Genomic DNA, 14,739 nt, shown 5'->3' with positions numbered 1-14,739 from the left:
AAGACAGACTTTATTTTGCTTTATCAGCTTCACTAAACTGTCGACCCTTATATATTAGTTTTTATTTAGAGATCGTTTTATACAAATAAACTTAATGAAAACAGTTTTAGTTGAGCTCAAACCACTGTAGCAGACAAAATATTACAACTTAAGTCATTTTAATATAGTAGCTATATAATTACATTTTCTGTCTAAAAAATACTTACAAGTGATTTAATATTTATACTTAAACATGAAATCATATTGTTTAGTAAGTATTCATATAGCACGTTTAAATGTGCTATTGATTTATTTCTCTATTAATTTTTTTACAATAAAATTAACTAAAATAAAGAACTTCCCAACGATTGACACATTAATACATTTACATCACTCAGACCACATGGGGTGAAGCCTGACTTGGTTATGCTAACCCTTTCAGGTTTACTCTTGTGTTCAAAGCTCAGGTGAGAGGAGTGACGGAGGGGTGTGGTCTAGTGAGGTAAAGGAAAGAGGTGGGGGAGGAACCCGAAGACTTACAGGTAGATGACTTATCCACTTGTCTCCGGGAAACACAATAATATCGGGCAAACCTGTGAGTAAAAACACCCCGGATCTGTCACATGGTGATTTTAAGAAGAGCGGGTTTCGGGCTCAGACAGAAGCTTTGATTTGAAGCGAAGCACCGTCGTCGACGTCGTTACAGGTTTCACCGCAAACATGGAGCACTTGTCTCGAAGCGTCTGTGGCTAAGAGAGAGCCACCAACCGGCGACTAAATCGTTTTAACAAGAACTCAATAATATAAGTAAGTTTGCAGAATTTTTTTTAATTATCATCATTATTATTAAGAAATGTGAAACTGTGTTAAATGCACCTTTTGTAATCGACTGTCATTTCCTTTGTAGAATAATTAAGAACAAATTCTGAGAGTTAATGTCTTTGTTAGAGTACTGTGTAGTTTACGTACATGTTGCTTTTATGCTAGCGTGTTTCACTACATAAAATACGCCACTTTTTAGTAATTTTTTACATTTAATTGGCAGCTGTGTTTTCAATACAGCTACAAAATATATAATCATTGTATTAAAATAGATGCACGCAGCTTACTAATAATTAAACCGCCAAGCTATTTATATGGCAGATCCAGAAAGGCAACTAATATAATGCCACATAAACTACATTATCTTTTTTTCTCGGAGTACTCAGTTATTTGTCTACTTACACACTGTACATATTAGTATGCTAACTAATTACTGCTTTTTTGCCCAGGTAAGTAATTAAATCTCTTAATGGACATACTGTCCTTTTTTCAGAGGCACACCCTGCACCCTTTCAATCACAGATCAGTGTCTGTGGACTATAATATTTCAGTCACGACTAAAAATATGCACTTTCTTTGGAAAGTAATCCTCCTCTGCACTTCCTTGTCAGTTTCATCTTGCTTCATTCTTAAGTTGCTGCAGTGTAAACATATGCACCTGTACTGGATATTTGAAGTTGGGAAGGGGAAAAAAAAGCTGCCTGTGTGATTAAAGGTGGGGGAGTGCTACACGTGACTGTTGAGCCACATTAGGCTAACATAGTTGAACTCCTTGGGTTCACGTGCCATTAGACTGAGAGGAGATTTCAGCAGCTGGGCGACAGGTTAAATATTCATCACTGTGTACACAAAGACAATGTTTACCGGTGTGCATTTTTGTGTGTGTGTGTGCTTTCATTAATTAACTAATCTGCAGGGAATTGAGTTGATTTGAACTTGCAGTAAGTGCTCATTTAATTGGGAGTTGTCCCTAGAAAATTTAGTGCAAGCCCAGGCTAGTACCCTCTTGTACCCTTTGCATGGCTGTTAGAATGAGGAAAACTAAGTAGTTGCTAAGTCTAGGTGTTTTTTGTTTTGTTTTTTCCTCAGAAGAGCTGACGGAGAATGTTGAAGGCCTTCCCTGTCTCATTCCTGCTCGGCTTAGTTTGGTGATAAGCAAGTGTTTTATGGCGGTACAGTCTTCCAGTGAACTAAACAGCATGGCTCATAAAAGAAGAATTTGCTGACATTTAACATTTCGTTTCTTGTAGTGAGGAAGTTATTCAAATTCACACACTCCTTCTGTTTCACTCACAAAGATCTTCAAAACTATCAGCACTAACGACGGTAAATTTGAACTAAATATGACCAGAGTCCTTAAATCAGTCGCAGTCATGCAACTGTTTCAGAGGTATTACAACGCACATTATAACTTCTGCAGTTACATAAATGCTGTGCGAACAGGATCCGGTTAGACTGGTGCCCCTAAACCTCAGACAAGCTAAAGTTTCCAACTGTGTTTTTCACAGAGCACCAGGATCGTTGCCTATGAGGTTCAAAATTAGTCACGCACAAGCATCGACTCGTCTTTTTATGAGGTCCAATTTTGAAGGCTAGACTGGATGTGACTAAGAAACTGAGGGACAAAGCGGCAAGGTGGCAACATGTGCATCAAAAGTCAGCCCCAGATTAAAGTAGACATGAAAGACTACATGTATAAAGGCTCATTTACACCATGGAGCCCTGCTTTCGAGAATGTTACAGATCCGACTCTGTCTGTGAAGCTGGATTTAAGAAATAAATGTTGAAAATGGAAGTTTTTAGAGCATGTGTAACGCCATCTAGTTTAAGTAGAGAACGTGACATCACTGGGTTGGTTGGTTGCTGCTAATATTTTACATGAGCTAACTAGTGAACAGTAACTAATAAAAAGCAGTTAAAAGGGTCATTTCTGTGCTGCTCCTGGCTGAAGCAAAGAGTTTTTTTGTTAAAAAAGCAAGGATAGGCTGTTCACATTCACTCTCTGTCTCTAAAGCGGTAAATGGTTCTTCAGTGTTTGCTAGCTGCACTCAAACAGGAAATCCACCTGTTAGCTGTAATGTTTGGGTTTGTAAACCACTTTGTAAATGACGAGTGTGGAGGAGAGCCTGTTTGAGGCAGGTGCACTGGTGGTTCAGCAGACTGTCGAGCTAGAGTCCGATACAGATACTTTTTCGTCGTTGTGTCAGGTGTACTGAGCGGTCCAATCAGGAAGATGTGACCAGCAGTGTTTTATGCAGTAATGTAGTCTTTCTTTTCCCGAGCACATCTAAACAACTTACAACATAACAGCTTACTACATGCAAATGTTGAAGACCATTCCACGTCAGCTTCACTCTTCAGACTCAAAAGCCATGTCCATTATTTAGATACAGACCTTGGTCGCGAGTATTTATTTCTTTTTCTTTTTTTATGCAACGTCATGCTGGTATGTGTTTGCGGTACCTTTGTTTCATTTTCACTTATCTGCGTCTTCCATTATGTTTTACCCTACTATGTCTCATTGTGACATGATTTGTGTATCTGACGAAGTGTGAGCCATATATATATATATATATATATATATATATATATATATATATATATATATATATATATATATATATATATATATATATATATATATATATATATATATATATATATATATATATATATATATATATAAAAAATTCTTTTTTTTTAATTGGTGTGATATCATCTACTAAAACAAAATTAGATTTTCCAGGAGAAAGGAAAAACAGGCCAGAAATTCTCTCCACTGTCTTATAACCTCTGACCTATAACCCCAACAGGAAGGTCAGCCAGGTCATGGTGATGGACCAGGACACTCAATGGCTATACCAACTCCTAGCTGAAGTCCAGCTGGAGAAGTTTTACCTGCGCCTCAGAGATGGCCTCAATATCACTCGCATTGAGCACTTCGGCTACGTCAAAGAGGCCGATCTGGAGCAGATAGGAATCAGCAAACCTGGTGAGCCTGATCATCTTCTCTGATCATTCATCCTGGGTGTAAATAAATAGGAACTGCTCCCCCTGACTGAAAACATTTCCCCTTAGGCTCAGTAATGGAGGTATGGTTAGTCACAAAAGAAAGACGGGCTTTAAGTGGCCCTCAAACAAAAGCATTGTCCCCTGTTTACCTGCAGTAATCAGTGTAGGCCTTATTTATCGATGAATTTAAAACCTGTTTGCATAAAGAGTCTAACACAAAAGAAATCTTTCTCTTAGCCACATCTTCTGGCCTCTCAGACTTCCCCCTAATTTAAAATAATAAGAAATGTTATCTAATGCAAATGAATTCACTTTGTTTGCATGCTTAAGTTAATATGGTTAATAACAGCTAAGATTATTAACATACAAGCGCTACTTAGTTTTCAACATACTGTCACACAGAGCAGCAACTATTGCATAGGTTTATTATCAATTATTATTTGAAAATTTTACAGTTATTTATTTAGCGTGTACCATTTCAGAAGGGTGTAGAATAAGGAAAGCGACAATTACTTACTGAGAAACTGCTGATTTAAATATATTTCATATACAGTCACAGAAAATGCAAACATGTCTGTATTTTCTTTCTTGCAGGACAAAGAAGACTATGGGACGCTCTAAAACGCTACAAGTCAAGCGTGCGCGTGCGGTCACGGGTGCCGAAGGTCCGAAACACTTCATTTGCATTAGCTTTGTTACGGAGTGTTATGTGTTAACTGTCTTTCTTAAGCCTGATATTCAATTTGTCATTTTTATTGATTTAATGATGCACACAGGTGTTCAGTGGGGAGCCGTTAACCGGAGGTGGTCAAGCACAGGGCCAGGAAGTCGGTGTCCGGGCTCTTCCTTGTCTTATCCAAGACAGTGAGCTGATTCTGGCGGAGAGGCTGGGCTCTGGGTCATTTGGGGTGGTGAAGAGGGGAGAGTGGCATACACCCACTGGAAGAGTGGTGAGAAGCCGTTTTACAGATCTGCTGGACTTTCTCTATAGATGTTGTCAGACCGGAAACTGAAGTCGTGACCAAAACTTTTGGCAGTGGCACAAAGTTTGTCTTTAACAATTAATAATTGTTTTGGCTTTTACAAAGATTCCACAAGTTTTAAAAACTGTTATTGGCAAATGGTTTTGGACAGGACTGTTTACAAAAAGGTGGACATAATCACCATAACATCACTCCAATTCATCCATTGGAATGTAATTGTGTTGTGCAAGGTCTTGCTACCTTGCTAATCAAGCTAGCAAGCTTGGTTAGCAAGGTACATCCACTGGCTAAAGTATAACTCGCATAGTACACTCACAAAAAACTGGAGCACATACTTCTTTAGCAGACTGTTAGTATAATTAATCACATAGCATTCCGTGTTAGTCAGGAAGCTAAATTAAAAGCGCTCCAAAAATGACTCAGTGAAGGTCAAAGTTTGCTCATAGCGGATAGCTATAGCTGCCAGAGTAAACATGTGCTTGTCAGTCAGAGAGGCCATACTCCTCAGTTTAAACCTTAATAATGTATAAATCTGTGAGTTAAAAAAAATCACCCTCTGTGCCACCGTTATAAAGGGAAATAATTGACTGTTTTTGTGTGTGTGTGTGGGGGGGGGGATCCTTAGAAGAACTGCAGTTTATGGCCCTTGTGTATAAGCTTAACTTTTTTGCCACTTGATTGCACCTTGCAAACCAAACTTGCTAAGGTTAGTTGATAACTTATCCTTCCATCCTTACACCCTAGATATTGTTAGCCATTGCTTAAAAAAACAAGAAAAGAAAGAAAGAAAATACCAGCAGGTGACTTCAGGGTAGCACCGTTTACCTTTCATGTTCTTTTTTTATGATTATACCCTGGAACAGTAGGCGTGTACACACCCTTGCTGCCTCCCTTTGGCTTGTTAAAGTGAGGTGTCGGTCTGTATGCCTGATTAAAACTGAGCATCTGTCTTTATCCCCTTCCTCTCCTCAGTTGGCTGTGGCAGTTAAATCGCTGAGGAGCAGTATGTCGAGGCAGGCGGACACACTGAAAGACTTTCTTCAAGAAGTAACCGTCATGCAATCTTTAGACCACCCCAACATCATACGACTCTATGGTGTGGTGCTCACACAGCCCCTCAAGATGGTAAACTAGAAACAGTTTGTTGATCTATTCAAACTACTGTGTTTTGTAGGAGCCAGATTTCTTTTAAAAATCCTTTTTATTCTTTTTATCTAGGTAACAGAGCTGGCCGCCTTGGGCTCACTTTACGACACCCTGCGTGCACGTCAGTATGAGTTCTCTCTGGTCCGCCTTTGGCTCTTTGCTATGCAGATTGTGTCAGGCATGGAGTACCTGGAGAGCAGGAGATTCATCCACAGGGACCTGGCTGCAAGAAATGTACTGCTGGCATCCAAGGATATGGTGAAGATCGGGGACTTTGGTCTGATGCGAGGCCTGAACCAGGAGAAAGATCACTACATCATGTCGGCACACAGACGGATACCGTTTGCATGGTGGGCAGTTGGGTGAAATTTGAAGCTTGAGTGGGAAATAATTAGAAATCTTGTTAGAGTCACAACAGATTCTCACTAATAACACCAATAACTCTTTCTTTTGCTTCTGGTTTGTCTGCCTCCCTTCTCTCCAGGTGTGCTCCAGAGAGTCTTCGCATCGGCTCTTTCTCCCTTTCCTCAGACGTGTGGATGTTTGGTGTCACTCTCTGGGAAATGTTCACCTATTGTGAAGAGCCTTGGTTTGGTCTGTCGGGCCGGCAGGTAAGCACTTGTCAGAACACTGACGCCATGCTTTTTCTGTATTTGTGTGCATGCCGGCAAGGTATTTGTCATTCATGTTTGGAATGTGTATCACCGCCCTTATGTTGTTTGTTTTTCTGGCATGCTCTATGACTCAGTGTGTTAGCATCACTGACATTCACTCTTCAACTAGATATTATGGCGGGTAGAGCGGGAGGGCGAACGCCTGGAGAAGCCACCTGATTGCCCTCTGGAGCTATACACTGTAATGCGAAAGTGCTGGGCATGCAATGCTGCAGACAGACCCAGCTTTGCCCAGCTCAGCGCGATGGTGGCGGAGGTCTGAAGCTTTTCTTGTCCTTTTCATTTAAAAAAAATCAAAGAAGAGATTGCTGTTCTTGCCTCATGAATATGCCTGAAAGTCTGCGCACTTTTCTGCACGTCACATCAATTCTTTCCTGTCTTCCTCCACAGGCTAAACCCAGAGAGGTGCAAGCAATAAGAGAATTTGCAGAACCCAGAAAGCTCACACTTTTGCCCAACGACCTTGTGACTGTCATCGACCACAGGTGGGTGAGCGAAAGGTGGGTGGGTGGGACGAAAGAGGAGTAAAGGAAAAACTTTAGCTCGCACAATGGACCTTTGTTGAGATGAGACGGGGATTTGAACCAGCCCGCTCTTAAAGAGACATTCCACTCTTGGCGAGTCCTCGAATGCATTTCACTTTGCTGAACAGGTCGAGCAGCTTTGAAACTCGCCTCCCTGTGTTGTTTTTATTTTACGTAACACGTCTGATGGGTCTATTGGTATTACCTGCGTCATGATTAGTCTTTTCTTCCACCAATCTGGTTGAATATAAATCTGAGAAACTTCATGAAGTTTGTTGTTTCCGACACAAAAATCTACAAATAAAGGTATTGTAGTCATGCAGGGAAAGGCCAAAGTTAAATAAGATTATCCCACAGCAAGTATTCTCTTCAGAAGTGACTGACAATGCTGGAAGTTAAGCCCACTGATGTAATGTAACTCCTTACGTGATACAGACTGCCGTGACATGGTATCCAGGCAACAATAGTGCTTTTGTAGTATAGTTAAGTTTTATTTATTTATTTGTTTACCACGGGTTTATTGTGACGTCTGCAAACAGAATGAGTAATGGTCCAGTTTCACTTAACCTCACTTTGTTTAGCAAAGCGAGTAGTTAATGTAATCCCATGGAGCGTTTCATATTACATCATTATCAGAATTTATTATATTTTGTTTAATGGAAGCATAATCATTGTGCTAATCATTATACTGTTTTTTCACTGTAAATGACCACCAAGTAAGCTGATTACACATAACTCTCAGCTACTTTAGAGGGAAGCTTTATGTCAGTGGAAGGCCTCATTTAGATTTCTGCAGGGAGCCTGCGATGTAACCTACATAGGTGGCCAAGGTCTTGCCAGCATTATGTGTTAATTACCTCGTGGGCTTGTTTTGGTTTTATGTGCGGTGCCAGCTGATAGAAACAAATAAAATGCTGGGATTTTTTTTTTTCTACTGGGACCCCAACTCTCAGTGGAAGTCATTTATTTTACTGACTTCTGTTTGGCATGTAGGAAATTCGTTTCCTTATTAACCAGTTGTTTTCCCTTTCTCCTTGCAGTCTGGAGCTGAGTGAGTGGAGGGGGCAGAACCAGAGGACGTTGGCCATCGGCTGGTTTCCTGCAAGCCTCACTGTCCCATCACTCCCCTCAGCTGCTGCTGCAGCTGCCGCAGTGTCCTCCGGCAGCTCCGGGCCTAACCCTGGTGGCTACATCTCAACCCCAGTAAAGGGCAGTTTGCAACACACCGGGCACGGAGACGTCAACCCTGAGCGCTCCTGGGGAACGCCTGAGAACCCGGACGAGTCAGTGATAACCCTCATTCACTCCTCCCTAACGTTGTTTTTTAAAATATCTTTGAGTCTTTAATAATTTTGGGGTGGTTGCTTCTTCATAATGTGTTGACCAGATACAAAATCAGGTCAACACATCAGGTGAAAAAGAGGTTTCAGTGATAACTCTCAGAGTTATTCTAACTGACAAGTTTTGTGTCCTGGAAAGAAAAAAATGTACATTTTCATCTCAGGTCCCTGAGTCACTGAGTTTTATTGTACAATGATAAGCACAGCACTCAGCTGTTTCCTGTTTTTAGTTAATATACTTTGTAAACTAAAGATGTCAGTCTAATGCGTTTACTGTGGTGACCTGTGCAGAGCTGGTGGCGGCTGGAGGTCAGGACCCAGCAGGGAGAAGGAGGGATCCAATCTGCAGAAAATGGCAGGTAGGAACTAAGAATACATGTGGGTTTAAAATGTAGTGATCAAAACCACCAGGTACAGCTCTGAGAAATACAAAGTCAGCATAAAAAAATAGAATAGACTGTCATTATATTAATATTGCAGGGTTTTTTTCCAAGGCTGAAGGCAAGACTTGATCATTTCATATATATGTTATTATATTTGTACAATTATGCTTTCATTTATTTGCAAATGCAATCTTAACTCTTAAAAGTTTAGACTATTATAAAGCTTCAAATTCATGTCAGCCAGAAATTGCTCACTTTTGTTTAGCAACTCTGCCCCCTGGTGGCTCAATCAGGAAGCTTGGTAGGAGCTGGAATGCGGAATAACGGTGCTGTGTGGAGTTTGGATACTGCCATTGTGCCTCTGTGGGCTCACTCTGGATACTCCCACTGCTTTCTCCCACAGTCCAAAGAGGACTGTGTTGAATGCATGCATGTTAGATTAACTGGGGATTCTACAGACTGGTGATCTGTGATAGCTGGTAGATGATTGAGCACCACCACAACCCTGAATTCAATTAGCAGTAAAGGAAATGCATGTATGAAGGGAAAATGATTAATGTGTGAACTAATATGTTGGTTTTCTGAAGAGCAATAAGCAGCACTTGCTCTGCTTTTTGTCTTAACTGTCTGACTAGTGTATAAATTTAATCTACTTGATAGTTTTTACACATTAAAAATATTTTTCTTTGTCTTCAGCTATGACTAGGAGCCTGGAGTCAGTCTTGGGTGGACATCGGCCCCGAGCTCATACAGTAGGGGTGTTCAGAGTGGATCAGCACGGAAGACTCCTTCCTCCTGTGATGCCGACTCACAGTGCGGTGATGCAACAGGATCCTCGTCGGCTGAGCGAGGCTAGTATCGCTGCCCCTCCTCGACCGCCACCTCCCAACCTGAAAGCGCTTCGAAAAATCCAAAGGATTAACCAAGGCCAGGGCAGCGCGTTGCCCCAGCAAATGGTTTCCCCTACACAACCCCAGCCTCAGCAGGTTGTTGGGGGTTCCAACCTCGCCAAAATGGCCCAGCTGGCACGCTCTACCCCACAGCTGGATGAGTACTCAGACAGCAGGGAGAGAGATCGGGAGCGAATAAGAGAACGGGAGAAAGGGCCTCAGAACACAAAAGAGGGTCTCATTGCACAGGCAAGTGATGCAATTCCTACAGATCAACATGATTTTTATGCCTTTTATAGTGATAAAACTGAATTTAGATAAAAAGTGAAGGTCAGTAAAACCTGTTCGTGGAAACAAATGCTTACCTGAAAAATGTCGCATGGTATAAAAAAGAAAACATTTTATATTCAAACAAAGCAAAGGTCAACTTCACTGTGACATCATATATTGTGCAAAACTCATTTTCTGGCTATTGTTGAATCATAGACAGTATAAAACATGGGCATAGCTTCTGCTTTTAAAAAAATGTGCAAGTGTCTCAAACCTGCATTATATCTGAAGGCCAACAGATGGCGGTAGCTGTGGTTGCAAAACGAGTTCAAGTCCACATCAGCTTTTTAGCAACCAAGGCTACGTTCACACTGCAGGTCTTAATGCTCAATTCCCATTTTTTTGATCAAATATGATTTTTTTTATTTTTTATTTTTTTGTCTGCTCGTTCACACTACAAATAAAATGTGACAGCAAACGCGCTCCTGTGTGAACCCTCAAAGCGGCCCGCATGCCACATAAAAGGACAGAAGGACAAATTGCGGCCATATTTCACCAATTAAATTCCTTCAGAGTTTACACTGATGTAAACTACAGCTTGTCTGGTTGGTAGTAATTCCAGTTTTCCTGCTCACTGTCTGCTGTTTTCATTGCTCTGTTCAGATTATGGAGGCGGTACATGGCGTGACCACGGACGAGGTTCATAACGCACTTCAACGAAATGACTGGAACCCAGTACGAGCTGAACAGCAACTAAAGGTCAGACCATCAAATTAAAATAAAAAATTTTTAATCGCACTTGCCTGTACCTGTTCTGTGAAGCTAATGATAAAATATGAGCCAAAGGAATCCAGTTTATACATGTAAAATATAAATGGCCATCAAGGGAAGTCAAAACAGTATATGTACGATATAAGAGACAAAGTAATAATGTTAACATATACTGCTTATCCAGCATACACATAAACAGTAACAATAGTCAAAATATGCACATTAATACAGCACAAGTCTTGTTTTGTGCACTTTGTTAGTTGGAGATAAAGGCAGGTGGTATATTTCTAACTCATGATATGAATTTTGCAGAAGGTCCTCGAGTTGAAAGCTCGGGACCATTATTGTTTTAGTTATGGCAATAAAAAAAAAAAAAAAAAGGTTTTGCAACCACCCTTCCTCATCACATCAGCTTTTTTGGAACCAACATGGTGACAGCGTAAATGCTTATCTCAAGACTACAAAAGAGGAATTCAGAAACAGATTGGTACAATACACGGGTCACAGAAGTAGGTCACTCGTCCCATAGATTTTGTATTATGGCAGCTATTTATCGTCCGGTTTGTGCACTTAATGCTAGGACATCACAGGGCAGCACAGTGGTGAGTTTAATATGTAACCAACAGTAAATCTGTGTCCAGAGTAGCCCTACCAGGAAATCCAGCTGTGCTTTACAGGCTTGTTCATGCATGTTAAAGAAATACTTATTAACTATAAACTTACCATCAAGTATTTAAAGAGAGGAAATCTGCAGTCTGTGTACATGTTATATGCAGCTTACGATAAACTGCTGCTTGTGTTTGTGCTGCTTCCATACCCACAGTGGGTTTTTTGTCCTTCTGAACTTGCTCCTCTTGTTTCTCTCTGCAGATGGAGCAGCTGTACTCGCTGAGCCTCTGCTCCAGAGAGGACTGCGTCAAGATCCTCGCCAAACACCAGTGGAACCTGCAGTTTGCCAGCCGCTATCTAATCCGAGTGACGACCAGCGACAGGCCCGGCCCGCCCTAGAGGGGTTGGCCTCTTACCAGCCCAGACAGAAGAGTCTGAAGAGATTTGAGGCAGCCACTGTGGCTGACTTTTTCCACACCATCGTGGTGTAACAGTGACACACTCCAACACTTGGAGCCCCTCAACTACAGGAGCACATGAAAATAGAAAAATGAAGGCAGACAAAGACAAAACTGACTAATATTTTTGAGAAGCTTAGAAGAAACATGACATGTGATAAAATGACATGATGTGGTGTTATATAGCACTTCTTTTGCACATAGGTTTTCTGTTTTAATACATTTGTACATATTGTAGTAGAAACTTTGTTAAATAAAACTGATCTCTGGTGGCCTGAACACAGGATCTCAGCTCTGTGGCTCTTTAGTTCTCTAAGAGAGGCTCTTACCTTTGTCCTACTGCCTGCTAAGATTGACCCTGTGTACACTGACACGTTACAACTGGTTTAAACAATGTTAGGTGATCATGCATTTAAAAAAAAAAAACAAAAAAAAACTACAAAGCCATGCCTCAGTGTTCCTGAGGGATGGATGGACATGTGCAGACATTTTCTGAAATAATATATATGAACATCTCACATGATCCCAGGAGATGGAGCACTAAGATTTGATATCTAATCTGGGGGCACTTTGGTCGTCTTCCACTCATGCTTCTGAACCAGGGAATGGATCTAAAAAGATAACTTCCTGTTAATAGGTATATAGTATAGAACTTCAGACTGAAGTGTGGATGCCATCAAAGTGTGGATGAATATGTACATATATAATTATGCATGCACATATAACACATTTGGTTGGTGATGGCAAACAGCTAGCAACCAAATTTAAAAAGAACAAAAAAACAAGTCAATTGATTCAGTTAAGATTCTGGTCTCCTCTCTATTTCTCTGTACCAGCAGTCATAACTGCACCAACTCTTTCCAGGGACTTAGGAACTACAGTGTTTCGTGCAAGCTTTGCCTGTGGGGTTTTCCAACCATTCTGAGGCCAGATCAATGCTCACTAACCTCAACATCTGCTTTTAAATTTTTCCCTCAACCTGCATTTTCTCTCTGTCATTACGCAGGCACATGTTCAAACTAGAGATGGACCGATTCGATATTGCGTATCTGTATCGGTCCGATACTGACCTAAATTATTGGATCGGATATCGGAGAAAAATAAAAAATGTAATCCGATCCATTAAATATCAAAAAAGCACCTCACAAAACTTGCGACACGGCGTAACTCTGCTCATAACCGTAGCACTTTGGAGCAGTGTGCTCACGTGATAGAGCGGCTGTGTGTATTTGTAGCCTCGCTACCAAACCTGCATTTCATCTCTGTGAAAGTTATCCCAGAGAGAAGTAAAGCAAGTGTGTAAGTTCATCTCTGAATGTTTGTAAAGCATTCCCATGTTAAGCTTAACAACCGATATATGGAGCGACTGCCTCTTCTCTCTCCCTCCCTCTCCTGCTGCTACTTCAGTCATGAAACTGATTAATGATCAGTTTCATTTCTGTCTGTCTCTCTTCTTTGTTTTTGGCCCACTTTGCACCAGAAAGAGGAAACCAGCGGCTGAACAACAGCAGCACGTTTAAGCTTGATCAGCTGTTGTTAGAATGTATTTAATATTACTTTCTACTCCAGGATCTTTTTCTACGCAGCTGACAGCTGGTAACTGTGCAGGGGCGGATCTAGCAAAGTTTAGCCAGGGGGGCCGATAGGGCATGAACAGGGAAAAGGGGGCACAAAGACATACTTTTCTTTATTCTCATTTAAAATGTCTAGCTTTTAATAAATAATTATCTGACACCCAAAGTTTTAATCTGATGTAAAATGTATAGAAGTCCTTTACTGTATATAGTAACTGTTAAGTCTAATATATATATACCCTAGTAAGCTGTAGTACTTTTTCCTTTGGGAAGATACCATCTGTGCAGTCTGCAGTTCTGTAAAAGAAAGATGTTGAATCTATTTAATTATTCTTGAAAAATAATTTATTTCTGTGCATTTTTTTCCACACTGCATCAAATTAAAGTTGATTACATCGATTAAGCATCATGAGGTGGAGGGTGGGGGGTGGTTCCCCATTTTCTTTGCTGGGAGTTTGCAACCCTATTAGTTAGGTTGCTTAATATTTCTGCTAAGTACTCTTTAAATTACCAGAATAGGGAGGATGGAGTAGGTTTAAGTTTATTAGTTGATCAGTTTTGCTGAACTATGAAATATTTTGGGTGCAGTGTATTTTTTACATACAGGTATAACAGAATAGCTTTAGTGTTGTTGTTTATTTAAACTTGAGTATTAACTTATACAAAATGCAGCAATATATTTAAAAAAAAACAGTTTTATTGATTAAAAAACACACTATATAGGATTCATATCGGTATCGGCAGATATCCAAATTTATGATATCGGTATCGGACATAAAAAAGTGGTATGTGCCATGTCTAGTTTTAATTTTAAAAAAATAATTATCTCTTTCTAAATCATTACAATTATGTGATCTAACTGGTACTGAAAGGGTTACATTTCAAAAGTATGTCTTTTTGCCCCCTTTTCCCTGTTCATGCCCTATCGGCCGTAATAACATGGGAATGGAAGTGCCACTGGTTGCCTTTCCTCATAAGAGCCATCCCTCAAGATTTTCTCCATTTATAGCAATGCATTATCAGGGATTGTAACATCTAGTCCTTTTGCTGAATATGTTGATTCATGTTCATTATGTTCATTATGTCCATTCACATTTTCTTCAGTTTTTGTTCTACTGCAGAATATTTTTAAGGCTATCTGCTATTAAAAGCCAGGCCAGGCTGATGATTAAGTTTAACATTGCCTACAATATTGCCAAGGGGTGCCAAAAAACTTTAAGCACAAGCACTTTTTCAGTAACTTATCTTTTTTGCAGAATGGTGCTCCAAATAAAGAACTTTGTGTTCACAAGATTGTTAGTTAA

The 14,739-nt window shown here is 40.3% G+C and overlaps 1 protein-coding gene across 1 annotated transcript; it reads left to right on the top strand.

The window, feature by feature from the left end:
- Positions 1 to 502: 502 nt before the first annotated feature.
- Positions 503 to 14,726, top strand: tnk1 (tyrosine kinase, non-receptor, 1). The gene is made up of 14 exons (XM_085451265.1): positions 503 to 786; positions 3,615 to 3,793; positions 4,408 to 4,478; positions 4,590 to 4,763; positions 5,769 to 5,921; positions 6,015 to 6,292; positions 6,427 to 6,553; positions 6,726 to 6,872; positions 7,007 to 7,101; positions 8,181 to 8,423; positions 8,772 to 8,839; positions 9,560 to 10,002; positions 10,687 to 10,782; positions 11,665 to 14,726. The coding sequence occupies exons 2-14, from the start codon at positions 3,631 to 3,633 to the stop codon at positions 11,800 to 11,802; spliced, it is 2,196 nt and encodes a 731-aa protein (XP_085307391.1). The 5' UTR covers positions 503 to 786; positions 3,615 to 3,630; the 3' UTR covers positions 11,803 to 14,726.
- The last annotated feature ends 13 nt before the right edge of the window (positions 14,727 to 14,739 follow it).

Source organism: Copadichromis virginalis, linkage group LG3, assembly GCF_057382275.1.
Source record: "Copadichromis virginalis isolate Kocher_CV1m ecotype Utaka linkage group LG3, C_Virginalis_male_GT1.1, whole genome shotgun sequence".
Taxonomy (NCBI): Eukaryota; Metazoa; Chordata; class Actinopteri; order Cichliformes; family Cichlidae; genus Copadichromis; species Copadichromis virginalis.
Note: the sequence above shows the minus strand (reverse complement) of the source record. Positions and strands in the feature narration are given on the sequence as shown.

Coding starts and splice junctions, on each gene's coding strand:
- tnk1 (XM_085451265.1), top strand. CDS start 3,631: ATGGTGATGGACCAGGACACTCAATGGCTATACCAACTCCTAGCTGAA. Junction 4,764..5,768: donor ATACACCCACTGGAAGAGTG/GTGAGAAGCCGT, acceptor TCCTCTCCTCAG/TTGGCTGTGGCAGTTAAATC. Junction 8,424..8,771: donor ACGCCTGAGAACCCGGACGA/GTCAGTGATAAC, acceptor TGACCTGTGCAG/AGCTGGTGGCGGCTGGAGGT.